Source organism: Cyprinodon tularosa, unplaced genomic scaffold, assembly GCF_016077235.1.
Source record: "Cyprinodon tularosa strain WSP-4 unplaced genomic scaffold, ASM1607723v1 ctg543, whole genome shotgun sequence".
Lineage (NCBI taxonomy): Eukaryota > Metazoa > Chordata > Actinopteri > Cyprinodontiformes > Cyprinodontidae > Cyprinodon > Cyprinodon tularosa.
The window spans coordinates 343,350-360,291 of NW_024039278.1; the positions used below are offsets into that span (position 1 = coordinate 343,350).

Genomic DNA, 16,942 nt, shown 5'->3' on the forward strand with positions numbered 1-16,942 from the left:
TAATCTGCTCTCATTTTTACGGAAGACTGAAAAAAAAAAAAATAGTTAACTGAATTTTAAATATTTCAGTTTAATATGGGAAAATGGTCAGAATTCTGACTTTATTCTCAGAATTCTGATTTAAACATCAGAATTCTGACTTTTTTCTCGAAATTTTGAGTGGGTTCTGACAGCTAACAAATATATTAGCATCAAGCTGTAGCCATGTCTTTTTTAGAGACAAGCTCTCTTGTTTTAATGACCTTCTGCTCCTCCGTTAATGAAAAAGCATCACTGGGGATCCCTCTGGCACGTAAAACATTGTCTAATTTCATCTGTCAGTGAAGCTGGGAGCTCCCACATCTCTTCCTTCATGGTGCCCATCTACATTAAGATCCAAAATTCTGAGATTAAAGTCAGAACTCTGAGAAAAAAGCCAGAATACTGAGTGTCAGGTTTCAGTGGTGGTTTGAGGACCCAAATGCAGAGGCAGAGGCTGAGGAGATTTCTTGCAGCTTTAATGAAATTAACAGAGGTAACAGAGGTGGGAATCCAAAAATCCAAAATCAAACATGAAAAACATAAAGCAAACCAGAACTATGGAGACATCTGGGGAAAACCAAACACGAGGAGCCAGGGAGAGATGAGGACCGTAGACCACAGCATGGGAAGACAGCTAAGACAAGGAACCAACAAAGAGTGAGAGCAGAGGGACAGCATTTATAGCAGAGAGAGACAAAGGGAGGGCTAACGAGCTGACAAGGAGCAGGTGTGAGAGGAGACAACGAGGGAGCCAGGAAGGAACATACACACACAAGAGGGCAATAGAGGACAACAGAAAAACACGAGAACTAATATAAATCTAGAAATTACAACAAAACTGGAATTAAACCAATAAAACTAGAAAACAAAGAGCAAAGTAAAAAACAACAGAACCAAGACCATGACACTGAGATTAAAGTCAGAATTCTGTGAAAAAAAGCCTGAATACTGAGATTAAAGTCAGAAGTCTGAGAAAAAAAAGTCAGAATACAAAGATTAAAGTCAGAATTCTGAGATCAAAGTCAGAATTCTGAGAAAAAAGTCATAAATTTGAGAAAAACGTCAGAATTCTGATATTAAAGTCAAAATTCTGAGAAAAATATATCTGAATTCTAAATACTGAAATACAATTTTAAAATCAGTTAAGTTTTTGTTTTTTGTTTTTTCCAGTGGCTCTAATTCTCCTCCGTACATTTTCATACATGTGGTTTGTTTTTAAAAAATAAACCGTAGTGTATCGGTTGCTTCTGCGTTAAATTATTAAATAAATGCACCAGCAATAGCGATTAGAAGTGGCCATTTTTCCCAGAGTCTTCGAAGGCATCACCCTGCAGGAGCTTTTCCCACCGCACCTCTCAGGTGTCTGCCGGGTCCGGCCAGCTTCACTGTCAGCGAGGTCTGTGGGGAAATGAAGGCTCGGCAGCATGGCGGACAGAGAGCAGAGGAAAGCCACCCCACCGCCCGGCCGCAGCGTCCAGGTGAACTCTCCAGCCAGCTGCAGGTAAGAGCTCCAGCAGACTGGGTAGTTTGTGTCTGTTTACTGCTAAACGATGTGTTTGTGTTTTCGCTTAGTCTGATTGTGTGATTGAGCAATAAGCAGTGCTGAGGAGACGCTGCAGGATTGATGGATGCTGATGCTGCCTGTTCGCCTCCGCAGCAGAAACAGCGTCGGTTCGGCTTTCAGGGGAGCATCTCTTTGGTTTTTGGGCGTGTCTGCTCCCACTAGGTTCAGACGGAGCAGTCTAGCTGCTCCTTCACAGAGCATGTGTCGCATAACCTACTTTTTTCTAATCTGATCAAACCTCTAAATCCCTGGAGTCTTTAAGACAAAAGCAGTCTGCCTTGAATTTCTTTTTGTTTATCTTCTATTATCAACCGGACTTCTATTTGGTCATCTTTGATATATGCTTTTTTATCTTGCATTTATTTTAGGACAACTTAAAAGTTTAGATGAAATCCTCCACCCAGCCTTGTGGTTCTATAAATAATAGCTATTATTTAACAGGTCGACGGTGTAATGGTTAAAGTCCAACTGAATATTCTAATAATTTAGGATAAAGACATGTTATCGTGGGTTTCTTGTTTGTAGATATTTTTAGTGCCTTAATAAAACTAATATGCTGCATAAACATACTGTTGCTTCATGCACTCACATACAACCTCAGACATTGCATCTTTGCCTGTGGCCAATTCTATTCTTATTAAGGGCCATTACTTTGTGGCTGGAAGCCCTTTGATCAATATTCCCCTGAGAGATAACAACAGAAACTCCTCCCCCCTCACGCTCAGTCTTTTACAATCTCAGTATCGCTAAATAATCATGCAAATAGCCTCATATAGACTTTCATGACATTTGAATAGTTGAGCTTATGCTTTCCAACTAACAAATAGCTATTTAAATACAATTATATTATAAAAGTACCTGTATTCTGTTTTACAATATAGCCACTAATAATCTGGGTTTAGCAGTAAATGAGAATCCAAACGGGTAGTTATTCAATAAAAATAAATGTAATATAAGTTATAAAAAAGCTATAAAATAACATTATCATTATTTTGTGATGAAACAAGTGTATCAGTGGTGTGCCTGATATAAAGGGAGGCCAAAAAAAACAAAGTGCAGCTTGGATTGGTCCCAGATCAGCCATATGTTGTCATGCTTGTTTCCGTTACATTCTTCCCTTTGCATGCTGTGTTTGAATTCACAATTCCCCCTTTACTTGATGCTGTTAAAAATGAGGCAGCTGCTATGCTGCTTCTGTAACTACACTATGAGTAATTTGTTGGCTTAGATGTGGGATCAGCTCCACTTCCAACTGATACATTTAATTTTATTAGGATTTGAAATCTTGCTTATAGACTGCTGAAGATGGACATTGGCCCTGATCTCAATCCTGAGAGAATAAGGAGGAGAAGATGAATAGATGTTTTTTTTTAAATAAAAATTCATAATTTTAAATTGACTTAATTATCGTTTCTTAAATTTTGATTACTTTTTCAGTTTTGTGTTTATTGAATTACTAGTGTGAATTTATTGTTTGCTTTGATGGGAGAGTATGGAAACTTTCAAGTGCAACTATAAATGCCTGATTAGATTTTAGTTTTAAAAAGAAATCTAGAAGGTGTTTATTATTTGTAGTTAAAAAAGCCTACTATACTTTTGAAATTTAAAATGTCTTATTTTATGACTTATTTTTATGACTTCCTTATACTATTTATAAAAATTGACAAATCTTATCCATGCTCCACATGTCAACAAGACACTTGAGAAGCTTAGTGTTAGCAAAGTGTTTCTATGTCAATTAAAATGACTTCAATCTGGGTTTATGAAGTCTACACATTCAGAGAAATCTAGATTTAAACTGGGCCAACCTGTTGTCTTATTGCAAAACACTAAAGTATTACTCGTTAAGGCTACACATTAGTTCTTGTAATTAGGTCGGGGGAATAAATCAGTATAAGTATATATATTGTGATAGACATCCAATTATTATTTTTAGTAATTTCACTGACCTCCCATCCAAAATCACATGAGATTCTGTAGCCTAGTAAACTAGCCTCACCTGCCTGTGGCCAAAATCCTTTTTGCCTGCGAGTGGTCTAGCCTCGATCAATACCCCAGGCCCTAAATCTGGCGGGCCAATCACAATGCAGAGATGTGTTTTGAATGTCTGGATGCAAAGCGGGTAGGGTTTTGAGGGTGTGACGACAAAGCTGCACGACGCCGAAGACAGCACAACAGTAGCATGCACTGCACCAGCAGCAGCTTTCAATGGAGCGCTCCATTGAAAGTTAAAAGTTCTCTTTCTGTTGCTGTTGTTCAATAAAAGTATTTTAAAAGATATAATATATTACTATATGGTCAATTTACTGATTTAATTCATAATTAAAAAAACAATTCCCGAAGTTGAGAGGACCGCAGCAACTATCGGACCTCCGAATCTAATGGCATCCAAGGCTAACCGCAGCCCGTCTGCAGCAGGCCTTTTCCGGCATATTCGTGCTTGAAGGACTCCTGGCTCTGATGATGATTTTTGACTCAGCTTTGGAATCTGTTTTTGTTGAAACATGTGCAGGAAGAGGCTCTAACCTCATTCATTTTTGAGAAGGACGTATTCACTCAGTTTCGCTCAGAGCGTTGGCCAACAGACACAAACATGGTTTGAAAAACAATGGATTGTTCTCATCAACAATCTTCTGATGTCTCATTCATCGGGGCCAGACTAAATAACACCTTTCATCTCTCATTTAGTCTGGTTTATCAGGCTAGAGATAATGGAAGACCATCACAGGGCAACACAGAGGTAAACAGGACAAACAACCATTCATGCACACACTCACACCTAAAGAGAATTTAGAGAAGCCATTTAACTTAATGGTTTTTGGACTGTGGGAGGAAGCCAGAGTACCTGGAGAGAACTCACATTGGCACAGGGAGAACATGCAAACTCCATGCAGAAAGACCCCAAGCTGGGAATTGGCAGCAGTGCTACCCACTGATACACTGTGCAGCACGCTTTCAGGGCAATTTAAATTAATTACCATGCATTTGTCTTGTCCCAGACAGTAGTTGCCTTGTTTGCAGTTCTTATCTACTGATTATTTGCTGCTGTCTTTTAAATTCTGCTGATCAGACATGTTTTTGCTAATGCCACCACCTTTCTGTAATGAAACTGCTGGTCCACTTTGTCTCTCTGGTTTATTAGAAACTGAATCGTCTACGGGTACAGTCTTTTTTATTTTCTTTTTATTTTTACACTTCTTTCAACATTAACTCAGATAACAGTGGCACTGCCATCTCTACAGCTTCCTAAACAATTCAAATGCATTTTTTTATGGCATAACTCTTCCAATTAATAGGTGAGATACTTTACATGGCTTTAAGGGGTAAATCAAAAGTTCTGGAGGAAGGCGGCCGACTTAGTGAATTCCCAAGCTTGTGTAAGACGCCACAATAAACCCTGGTGACTGAAATCACCAGTGTGTGAAATTGCAACTGTCACAGTATGCTGCAGGACATCCTGAAAGGTCAACCCTTTCGGCACACCTTATTGAAGACTCTACTAGTTAAAAATTCACACTCTCACTCAGCTAATTCAACTAAATTCAACAATAATTTGCTGATCACGAAGGAAAATGAAATGGTGTTGTAACTCCTTTAGGGTTTTTATTTCACTAAATTGTTGCAGATGTCGATACCTGTAGGCAAGAAGGATCTTCTGTAGTGATCTATCTTGCAGTGGACCTGGTGAAGTCTGACTGCAGACACATTGTTGTTGTTCAACAGCCTTCTAAAAGGAAGCACTCAGGGTTGTCCATGATCTTACTCAGTTTCTAAAAAAAAAAAACTCCCCCGTCAAAAATCAACTCCAGAGGTTCTAAAGTAGAAAGATGGCCTTCTCTGTTTTATTCACATTCAGGATCAGGTGGTTTCGACACCATGCCACAGAGCAGTTTATGAGCTTACTGTTCAACATTGATGGACTCAACAACTGCAGAGTAATCCGTGTATTCGGATGACAGTAGAAGTGTAGCGATCTAATTTTGAACAATCCGATACAGATACAGGGGCCAAGCGTATTGGCTGATATCCTATACTTATCTAATACTTTTGTTCAATAAATTAACCTCTGCAGGCAAGTAAAGGCATCATGCTTGACATATGCATAGTTAAAACAAGGTAAAAAAAAATATTACATTTATAAATCATAAGCATCTGCTGTGTGTGCTCTGTGGGATGACACATTCAGCGTTGCAATCATAAAATTGTAGTCACTAGATCTCGTATTGCTGTATATATGATCACTACAAATAGAAATGACTGGATCGGTATCCGATTCACTAATTGGTCAATGTCAGAGGCGATATCCAATCTGACTATTGAATCAGTGCATCTCTAGATGACAGGAGTCTTGTTCTGTAAGTCGAGGGAGTAAAAAGTGAAAATGGAAGATGAGAGTACTGTCCCCTGTGGTGCTCCTGAGCTGATGACTACACGGTTAGACTCCCGTCTCTTTAGTCTCACAAACTGTAGACATTTTGACAAGTAGTTTTTGAATTTCCGTGCAGTTGTTAAAGCCTCTTCTTGTGACTCTGTCTAAAAAAAAAAATGTGTTGAAATGTGTTAAAAGCACTGGGGATATGAAAACACCTGATCCTCACAGTGCTGTCTGCTTTATTTAAATAACAATGGGTTTGTTAAAACGGGTGTCATTGCATGATATCATCTTCAACTCCACAGGGAAAAGCAAACTGCAGGTAACTTAATAACTGTTTGAGTGCTTGTCCAGGTGAATCTAGATAAGTCTCTCTAGGACCTTCTTTATATCAGATTCCAGGAGAATAGGTATATAGACATTGTTGACTGTTGGCTGAGTATTCTTTTATTTTGGAACAAGGCAGGAGGTGTTCCACATCACTGGAACCATCTCCTGGGTAAGATAAAGGTTGAAAAGGTTCTATAGAATCACAGAGAAACAGACAGGTGGTAGGTGGAGGAAGCAGTATCGCTACCCAGAAGCACGATTCATCCTGCACATGCACCAACAGAATAACTTCTGGATAGGCAATAATTAGCTTTTCTTACTTTTTTTTATTTTTTGTCTTTTCCGGCGGAGGGGAGGTTCCTTTTGAATATTTTTGTACTTGTGTAAATATTGCATATTCTAAAAAAAACCACTTAAATAGCCTTTCGAACGTTACTGTGACTGCTCTGAGTATGTCCGATGATGACATCACGCAATACAATGGAGAGAATGTAAAACGTATCCATTTCTTCCAGAAGAGTCTTCAATATTTTTAAACTTCAATATGTAGTTTAGCGTTTTTTTTTAAGTTTTAAGTATATAAATAACTATTTTTAGAACCGTTATTATGTAGTTTTACGGCAATCCGGATCTCATTCTGTTCGCGCATGCTCAGGACGGATCATGCTTACAGGACGGATCAGGTAGTGACAAGCAGCAGCACCAACAAACACATTGAAATAGGAGGGTTCATGAAACGCGAACAAGATAAACATTTGAGGTCTGTAGGGAGGCTTTGGGTGAAAGCGAGGATGGGATGTCTGTTTCACTGTGGGCAGGAGATAAGGAGACAGAGCTTGCCTCTGAATTTAACTTATTGATGAATGTCTTTAGTTCTTTGGCTCTGTCCAGAGTTCTCCCCTTGAGATGCGTTATCTCTGCGCTGTGGCGCAATATCCGCCCACTAGGCTTCAGCTGTGGTTCCTTTGCCCCAGAGTGGGTCTTGCGTAAGTACCCAAACTGGCAGCTCATTTCTCCTACCTGGGATACGAACCCAGGCCTCCTGTTTGCAGGATGGGTAATTTTAATTTAATTTCCGCTTTAACATTCTGACTACTTAAAGTCACACTGTGCAGCAAAAGTATTGTGCTACAAGGGGTGGAACGGTTCACAAAATCCACAGTTCGGTTCGGTTCACGGTTTTGTGGTCACGGTTTTCGGTTCGGTTCGTTATATGTTGATTGTTAGGAAAATCTATTATGTCTTGTATAGTACAACACATGTTGCACAATGCTTGCACACTGTTGCACTTTTATCCACAACTTTCTTTCTGCCGTCATCGTAGGTCACTCTAAATGCAAAGTGGTCCCATACAGCAGACCTATAAAGTGCTGCTGGCGCGTCTTCCAACTCCTGTTCTTTCCCACTCGCCATACCGACACAATTCTCCACAACAACTGATTTTTTTCTGCTACACCCGGCTACGCTGCTTCGCTTCGTCTTCTTGTTTACTACTGGTGGTTGGCTTTGGTCGCAGTACCGCCACCTTCTGCTCTGGAGAGTACACGCTTCGCCTATGAGAAAAAGGAGCAGCGCATGAACCGAACGCAACACACGCGAATCAAACCGAACGGTTCGGACGGTTTTCATAAACCGTTCCATCCCTAGTTGCTACTGCTGCTCCTTCCGTTTCAGCTAGCTCTACCAATGGTTTTCTTGCTGTCTTATTCATGGCCCCTCCCACTGCTGTAGCTCCTCCCACCAGTTTTGGGGGCTGTCCCTCCAGGACTCCTATTGCTGCTGCTCAATCCTTTTCTTGTGGCTTTTTGTCACTTTATTCTATAGTACCACATTTTACTGTGCCGGAGTATTTGTGCACAGACTGGATGTTCAATAAGCAGGTCAAAATACTCGAGCTAGAAAAAAGGGCGACAGTGGCGTTGGATGTAGGAGTTTGCCCTGTAATCGAAGGGTTGACGGTTCAAGCCCCGGCTCCGACTTTCATTGTCGTTGTGTCCTTGGGCAAGACACTTCACCTGCATTGTCTACTGATGGTGGTCAGAGGGCCCGGTGGCGCCAGTGTACGGCAGCCTCGCTTCTGTCAGTGAGCCCCAGGGCAGCTGTGGCTACAATGTAGCTTGCCACCATCAGTGTGTGAGTGTGTGTGTGAATGGGTGAATGAATGTAGTGTAAAGCGCTTTGGTCAAGTCTCCTAACTTGAATAAAGGCGCTATATAAGTACATGCCATTTACCATTTACCATAGAAAAAGAAAACCTTGGGTTTCTGTTTAAAAATATACAAATCCACCATAAATTAGTCACAGTGGAATTTAAGTCTTACAGACTGAATAAACAACAATCTATCTTGTGTTTTACATTGCTAAACAGGACTATCATTTTACAACTGATAGAAAAAGACAATATGGGATTTTCTGTAGGCAAGATTGATCAATTGATACACAAAACCGTAAAAAATTAATCCTCTGATAATTGATGTTCCTCATGAATAATTAAGCTTGACACTTGAAACGAGAGAGACATGCAGGGGAGTGTCCTGTTGTGCTAATGTTTTCCCGGTTGGGGCTTCCCGTGCTGTTGAATGATCTGCTAACACCAGCAGTTTTCTGCAGTGGCGTAGTAAATCTGATGCACACAGCACAGTGAGGGTTATATAACACTACTCCTCTTTGGCAGCTTCAGTGCTACATCTTCAAACAATTACCCCATCTATCTCTCTCCCCTCTGGACGAGTGGTAGCAAGCAATGCTTTCAATCTGACTCCTCGCTTACCGACCCGGACGAGCTGCACCCCTCCTCCTTTTTCCTCGGGCTCTCTTCCTGTTTGCTCCTCCTTCTCTCCCTCCCTGCTTCACTTTCTTACCCTCTTGCTCCTTCTCATCCTTCTCTTCTCTTGCCTGTGGATGCCCTCCTCACGTACAGAATGGACTCTGGAGGAGAAGGAGGAGAGGGTTGGATGGAGGACCAGTGGGAGAAATGGTAGGGCATTGTTTTTGTGACTAGCAGTATGTATGAGTGTGACCTTGTGAGTGTGCAACTGTCTACATTTCTTTTCATGATCTTTTCATTTCCTTGCATCGTTCACCTCAAGCAGGCAAGCCCTTGAAGGAGACCGGATGCATGAGACCTATGCACATTTTTTTCCTTTATTTTTACAGGGGATGCAGAACATACAGAGGAAGTGGGCAATCTGTCAGAAAATATTCTTGGAGGTCTTATGTAGTACATGTGTATAATGGCAAGAGTGCTGATGCAGAACAACTACTCTGTTATTGATAGAGTTTGTTTTCATGCACAGGAGTGTTTTACCTTTCTAAAACCCAATGTCTTGAATTTGTCAGGACAACCCTGGTCCGGATAATACCCCGTGTCTTGTCCTTGCAGGAGGGCAAAGCTGATGAATGACTGTCTGCATTGGGGTCTTGTTTCCTCTTTGTATTGACAAGATCAAGTGATTTCTGAATATACAGCAACATATACAGAGTAAGCTGAAAGATGTAAAGGGTATTGCTCAAATTTGCTATTAAATCTAACTTGGCTACAGTATATTTGGGTGAAATTAGCTTGTCAGCTAAAATCTGTAGATTATATAGAGTTATATATAGTTATCAGAGTTATATATCCATTAATGTCAGAAAAACAGCATGAGTTTGTTGCTGTAATTTAGACATGGGTTTTGGCACTGTTAATTGCTTTTTGGGTGTTTGTTTAGCTTTTTTGCCTCACATTTTTCCCTTTCTCATCAATTTTGATATCATTGATAAAATTATTTGTATTATCAATATATTTTTTCACATTTACTTACATTTAACTAACCATAACATTTAACTACATATAACTTTTTATTGTAAAATTAAATATAAATGTTTCAGCCGCACGAAAAATGTTATTGAAGATGAATAGTGAATTGTTATTTTGTGTCTTAGCATTTATAAATCAAAACCTATGTATGTTTTAGCTATGATTGTTTTGGCTTTCCAGTTTTTCTTAATGACTAGTAAGCTTGTTTGTCCCATTATATCCTAAGTGTGAGGTCATAGTGTCCTTCATCAATGCACACGTAATGGATGCCATGTAGATGTACAAATGCCAGTTCACTGCCCTATTACACCCCACTGTCAGAACAAGGCAGCAGTTTAGTCTAAATCCATAGTAATACAAACTGAAACATCAATCCTGTAGTGCTGTGTCTATCTGCACAATATGATTTCTCCACATAATCAAAAAGGACATCTTAAACATGAGACAAACACCGAACCACAGAAATTCACTGCATGACTCTGAAATACCCTCCTGTTTTAACACATTTTTGCAGTCTTTGTGTCCATTAGGATGTTTTTCAAAAGTTTTAAACATAATAAAAGTAGTACAAAATATATAATTAATGCCCTGTAGGATTGAAATTTACGGTTTTACCTTCTTATATTCTTACACTATGAAATAAAGGAGAGGAGACCCTTTTAACACATTATGGCGGCTTGTTTGCAACACAAATGATAAAACAACCATGTAGCTCTGCCATTGCTCTTGAAACAGCTTTTTAAGAAGCCATGCACAGACCTGACTGGACCTGACCAAGCCAATTGTAACTTAATAAATGGAACAATTGAATTAAAAAAAATATTGGTTACTTAAGTTGGAAGGCCAGGCTGTCGAATCATCAACTTTAGTTTGATTTCTTCTACTTTAAAAGATATGTGAATTAAGTTAAGCTTTTACATGAAAATTACTGTTAAAAATCAATTATTTCCATTTGACCACTTCTTAAATAGCAAGAAATTTTCCAAACTCAACAGCTATTTTCTGTATTAGCTGTGTCAATTTTTTGGAAAACCTAATTTACTCATTTGATATTCCTGTAACATTTCCCTATTCTAAGCTAAAATTGCTAAAGTCAGTTGCGGTTGGTCCACATATGCATACCAGGACAGTTACAATATCATTGTACCCTTGAGTGACAATAAAGAAACATTACCATGTACCATGGCTCACCAAAGTGAGCATAGTCAGATAACTGGTTGGTTCTCTCCAATGTGCTTCTTGTGACTGATTTTAGCTTATCATTTATTCGTTTAAGAAAAATATTGTGCTGTTCAGCCTCTTAATGGCCCGCAGATAGCAGGCAGAATTAACGAGGTTTAGAAAATATCAAGGATTGTTTACTCAAATATGATTCAATGTTCATCTAGGAAAAATGATCTAACTATGCTTGTTTTTCAATACAAGCATATCTAAGCCTGTTGCTGAGGAGGATACTGATTTCTATATCTATGTTTTTTTTTTCTTGCCTTTGTTTGCTAGGAAACATTGAAGTCACAACCAGAAAAAGGAAATTGTTCATTATGTTGTTTAGAATCAATGATTAAGCATAAAACAGATGTATAAAAGAACTCTGGATCAATATACTGATTTAAATCACTTCATTCTTACATAAAACTGCAGTGCTGTACTTATGTATCTGATAAGTCTAACCTGAATCACTGTCCAGTCAGTCACCAATATCATCTAGTTTTAGATTTTCATGCCTTTTGACAGCTATATATTTAATACTTTCTTAATACAACTTATGTGGAGCCCCACTGGTATTTGCAAGAGAAGTTATGTCAGAGTGGAGGTGTACTAGAGCAGAAGAAGGATTCAATCCAGAGTCCGGTCAAGGATCATTTTATTTTATTTATGTTTAATGGAGACAAGGAATCAGAATGCACTTTATGCGGCTCTGTGTGTGAAGAAAATACTTGATAAACTCTTTAAATTATCACCTAAATAGCACCCATTTAGCAGTGGTGCATGTTGAAGCAGCATAACTTATCTGCTGTACCCTGAAGGTAAGGATGTGATGTGAAATGGAGGGTGTTAGGCAAAGTATTTGTGACATCATAGAAAGTCTGTATTCATGGCCTTCTCCTATAGGGTCTTTCTTAACAGTAGATGTAAAAAGCCTGAGGAAAGACACTATTCTGCAACAGTCTGATGAAGGTGATGCTCAGGGTCCTTGCTCTACAATGTTCAACAATGTTCTATGTTGAGGTTGTTAGGAACAGTTGTGGTTATAGTCTTATAGCTGCTGGAAGGAAGGATCTGTGATAATGCTCCCTGGTGCATATAAGGAGCAGCAGTCTGTCACTGAAGGAGCTCTCCAGGTCTGCAACAGCTTCATGATGTATGTGCTTCACATTGACTGATTTAATTTTCTTCAGTAAATAATTACATTGAGGTTTTTGCTCTGTTCTTTATGCTTAAGGCTAGAGTCAGTCAAGTTATGATTAATGAAATACTATCAAAGTAAATGTTTGGTACAATGTTGCAAATATACTGCTGGCGATTTTGTTGTTCTTATGCTTGTGTTTTTATACACTTTTTTTAAGAGTGAAACTAACACATTCAGTATTCCATGTATGTATAATGTTTCAACAAGGAACTTACAATTAATTAATTGTCTTTTACAATTAATTGTCTTTTTTGTTATGCCAATGTTGGTAACATTAAAGTCACATATTTTTTACACAAATCAATTTGATAATTATTAGAACAAAAAATGGTCCCAAATCAGAATTTATAGTTTATATCTTCAACAAAATCAGAAAGCAGTTTTTATGACTGCACTACACTGGAAATTTTAGAATTTCCATTAATTCCTCTTTGTTTGAAGGCTTGGATACTTGATACTTGAAAAGTTATTGAATAATGTTTGACTTTAGAAATATAATTATTTCTTTTAGTCACACATTTTAAATTAATCTCTGGGCTTTGAATTTTAAATGCAGAGAGATTAACTTTTTTTTCCCCCCTTCCATCTCTACCTACCCCTTCTTATCCCAATCTTCTGCTACCAATAGGCTGACTCATGACATCAGTCTGGATGAGTTTGAGGATGATGACCTCTCGGAGATTACAGAGATCACTGACGAGCGAGGGATGAGCCTCAACTGTAACGGCCCAGATATAAGAGTAAGACGTCATGAGTCACAAAATCTGATAAAATATGCTATTCTTTCTGTTAGAATATTGTTAGAATATTGATTGAACTGGTTTGCTAACTAGTTGTTTCATATTATTTTAATGTGAACTTGTACACCTTTTGGACAAAGCTAAAGCAGAGATCGAGATTTTAACCTTAGTGGGTTTTTTTAGTATGTCTTCAGTATGTACTTGTTGCAAATGCAATCAGTAAGATAGCAATACAGTATAATGTTGGGTGCTGGGTAAGAACAAAGTAAACTAAAAGTGTGCGTGGTCATGTAGGGTCGAGCCACAGGTGGAGGAGGAAAAGAGAGAGAAAGCAGGTGGATGAAGAGGTCCCTCTTTTAAAGGGGTCTAGACATCCACTCTCTGCCCTTAGATCATCACACCTCAAAACAAAAACTAAAGGTTAATACTTTGTTTTATCTACATTTTTTGTAATATATAATTTAAACCTACTAATGACCTAATGCTTTGTTTATTCCAAAATATGATACAAACTTTTGGTATTACTGGAAGGACATGAGAGTAGAAATTAACAAAAAATTTTGGAAGGTTAAAAACCCTATTTGTTTTATGTATTTAAAAAAACATTGCATTAATTGCAAACTGAGAGGAGGTGGAGCAGCTGGTGGGCTGGTCCTGAGATAACAGTCTGATTCTGAATGTGGAGAACAGGAAGTAGATCATCGTCAACTTCAGGATAAATCGACCTAACCACGCTTGACTGCTCATCAACAGCTCAGCTGTAGAGGTGGTCAGCAGCACCAAATTCCTGGGGTGCACATCACAGATGACCTCACCTGGACTGTAGACACCACTTAACTGGTCAAAAGGGAACAACTGCACATGTACTTCCTGCGGATAATGAGGAGAGCCCACCTGCCCCCACCCATCCTCACCACCTTCTACAGAAGCACCATAGACAGCATTCTGACCATCACTGTGTGGTGTGGCGGGTGCAGTGCACAGAATGAAAGAAAGTGAGAAGAGTGGTGAGAACAGCAGAGATGATCACCGGGGATCCTCATCACCCCATAAAAGACATTTCATCCCAGCACTACGTGTCCAGAGCCCATAACATTATCAATGATCCCTCACACCCCCACTATGGACTGCTCTCACTGCTGCCCTCTGGGAAGAGGCTTCGCAGCATTTGATGCAGGTCCAGTAGATTCTGAAACAGTTTCTTCACCACTGCCATTAGACTGCTGAACTGTTGAAAAATCTCTAAATTATGTCGGTTTAGTGTTATCACACTGATAACACTAAACGGAAATTCTGCATATTTGCACCATACATATTTAATGCTATGAACTTCAAAATCAGTGCGTTTATGTCTTTTCTCTCACACTGTTTACATTTGATCACTGCTGCACTTTATGGAATCCAAATGTTCTGAAAGCCCTACAAAACAAAATTTCATTTTGTATACACTCTGTGTTTACAAAATGACAATAAACGTTATCTAAGTCTAAAGTCTAAGTCTATTTAAAGGACTATTGTGTAAGTTTAAAGGTTAAATATAACATTTTTCCCCACACATGGCCTTTACATTGCCCAACATTTTAAATAAATCGCCTTCCATTCACCCAAGGTACCCCTTATGAGCTTCTGTAGTCTGTTCATGAGAGGGTATTGCAAGTGAGATTGTCTGGGCGCGCAAGTGGTTGCGGCATGCTGCTCTTGTTCACCCGATTACTTTGTTGAGTCTCTGCCACTATTGACACATTAGAGAGATAACTTCAATATTCATAACTTTCTTACCTTAGAGGACATAACGCCTTTAACTGACCTTTGGAATCGCAGTGGTAGACTGCAATGCTTTTCCTCTTCTCCCATTCACGTACACAACACTGGTGTAATTATAATTTGTTACCAATAGGGGTAAATTAATTCAAACTCTCTGGCACTTGCACTACACTCTTTAAAAAAGAAATCAGTATTTAGTAAAAGAACAACCTCCTTTCTCTGCAAATCTCACAATTCTAAACTTCCACCACAAAACGGCCGAATTCAAACGAAGCACAGAATTGACATCAATACAGGGATGTTGCGTTATTTGGTTCTGGCCTATACTTTTGTCACGCCCCGAAATTGACATACAGAACAGCACACTGGTTCACTGGCCCATGAGAATATGAAGTAGAAGGTAGATGTAAGACACCAGTTTACCCTACAGTTGGGTTTACTTCTACAAGAATTACAAAGCAGGCAGTTTCTCTATTGAAAAGAGCCAGAACCCCGGGCATAAATGCAGTATTCCGTGCTGCACGGCAAAAGGGGAAAATTTTCACAGTCTTCCAAAGGATTATTTTTGTGTATCAGAAGATCCCTGCAAAGTTTGATAATCAGCTGTTCATTTGCTCTAAGCATTTTACAGAAGACAGCTTTCAAAATCTTGGACAGTTCAAAGCTGACTGGTTTTTCACTTTTAACATGAAGCTTGGCCTTTTCTACAACCGCCAAAACTGGGCGTGGTCGAATTTAGTTTCCTTAACCTTATTCTGAAAAGTGCTGGCCTTGGTTTCCAACACTATCCTAAGAAACACATTACTTCAACCGTTGGGTGGCCAGTCTTCTTGGAATCTTCTTGGAATTCTATCTTTAGTTCTTTAGGACCTTATCCTCCCCTTCAATGAAGAACTCAACTACAACCCGGGCATGGTCCCTTTAAGTCCAGAGCTACCTGAAACAAAAAAATCAATATTGTTTAACAGACGTCTTTAGAGTATGATTCATGTTTATCTTAAAGCAAGGAAAAAGAAGCCGGAAGTATGAATGATTCTCTCTTTATCTGTAATTATTTTACTTACACTGCCTGCTGACTTACCAATGACATAGACAGTTATACACGTGCTTTATTTTTTTCCCCAAGCAGCTGTTGCATTCACCATCTTCCCAAGGGTGAGAGGCTTGAGAGAGTGAAATAAACTCTACATCAGAGCCAAAATCCTAATTGTATGTAATTTGTGTTTTGAGGGAATGTAGATAATACAGCATTGAAGATGGAAAAAAACAAACAGTAATGCATATAGACCCGAGTGTATTGTAATTAAACTAGAGAAATCGTGAAATGCATCTGTCTGCACTAGATGTGCTGAACCATAGGTAACTTAGAAGAAAAAAAAAGATTTAGATTTATTATTCTTTCAGGTCTTCCTTGCTCTGTTCCCAGTGAAACCACCATCCCCACTTCCATGAAAGTCTGTTGCAGTATCCTTGGCAACAGGAGGGTAGAGGGTCTTTTTAGTGGCAATTTCTAGTGATCCATCTTTGATCATTTATTAATGCGTAGGCCAGACTGACAAATTTCAGAGGGCTGCAAATATTTTGAGACATAAAAGACTTTTTGATATTTCTTCCTTTTCCCATCCTATCCTAGAGCTAATTTTAAATCAGATTTCTATATTTCAGCTTTATTATTGCACTTGTACTTATTGTGAAAATTGATGACTAGTCATCTCTTAAGGGCTGAATGAGGAAAAAAAGTATTGATCAGTTTCTGACTAACAAGATAAAACAAGTCTCCTACCAGTTGCAACAAAAGGGTTAATCTCACTTAGGATTCATTCACATGGCAAGGTAATTTTTGCCCAAATCTGCCACTTCTGAGAATTGTAGTACGCAACATGATCTTAATGCCACTAAAGATAATTCTTTAAGATATTCTTGGCTCGATGGCAGTCTGTTG

The 16,942-nt window shown here is 38.9% G+C and overlaps 1 protein-coding gene across 2 annotated transcripts in view; it reads left to right on the forward strand.

Moving 5' to 3' along the window:
- The first annotated feature begins 1,325 nt into the window (after positions 1-1,325).
- LOC119796332 (C-Jun-amino-terminal kinase-interacting protein 1-like) overlaps positions 1,326-16,942 on the forward strand; it is a 49,166-nt gene continuing 33,549 nt past the window's right edge. The window contains exons 1-2 of one of the 2 annotated variants that reach the window (XM_038304837.1): positions 1,326-1,522; positions 13,125-13,236. In XM_038304837.1, the coding sequence (XP_038160765.1) occupies positions 1,446-1,522; positions 13,125-13,236 (189 nt within the window). In that variant the 5' untranslated portion in view covers positions 1,326-1,445. Of the gene's footprint in view, positions 1,523-8,736; positions 9,265-13,124; positions 13,237-16,942 lie in introns of those variants that run through there. The other variant, XM_038304838.1, reaches the window with a different exon arrangement.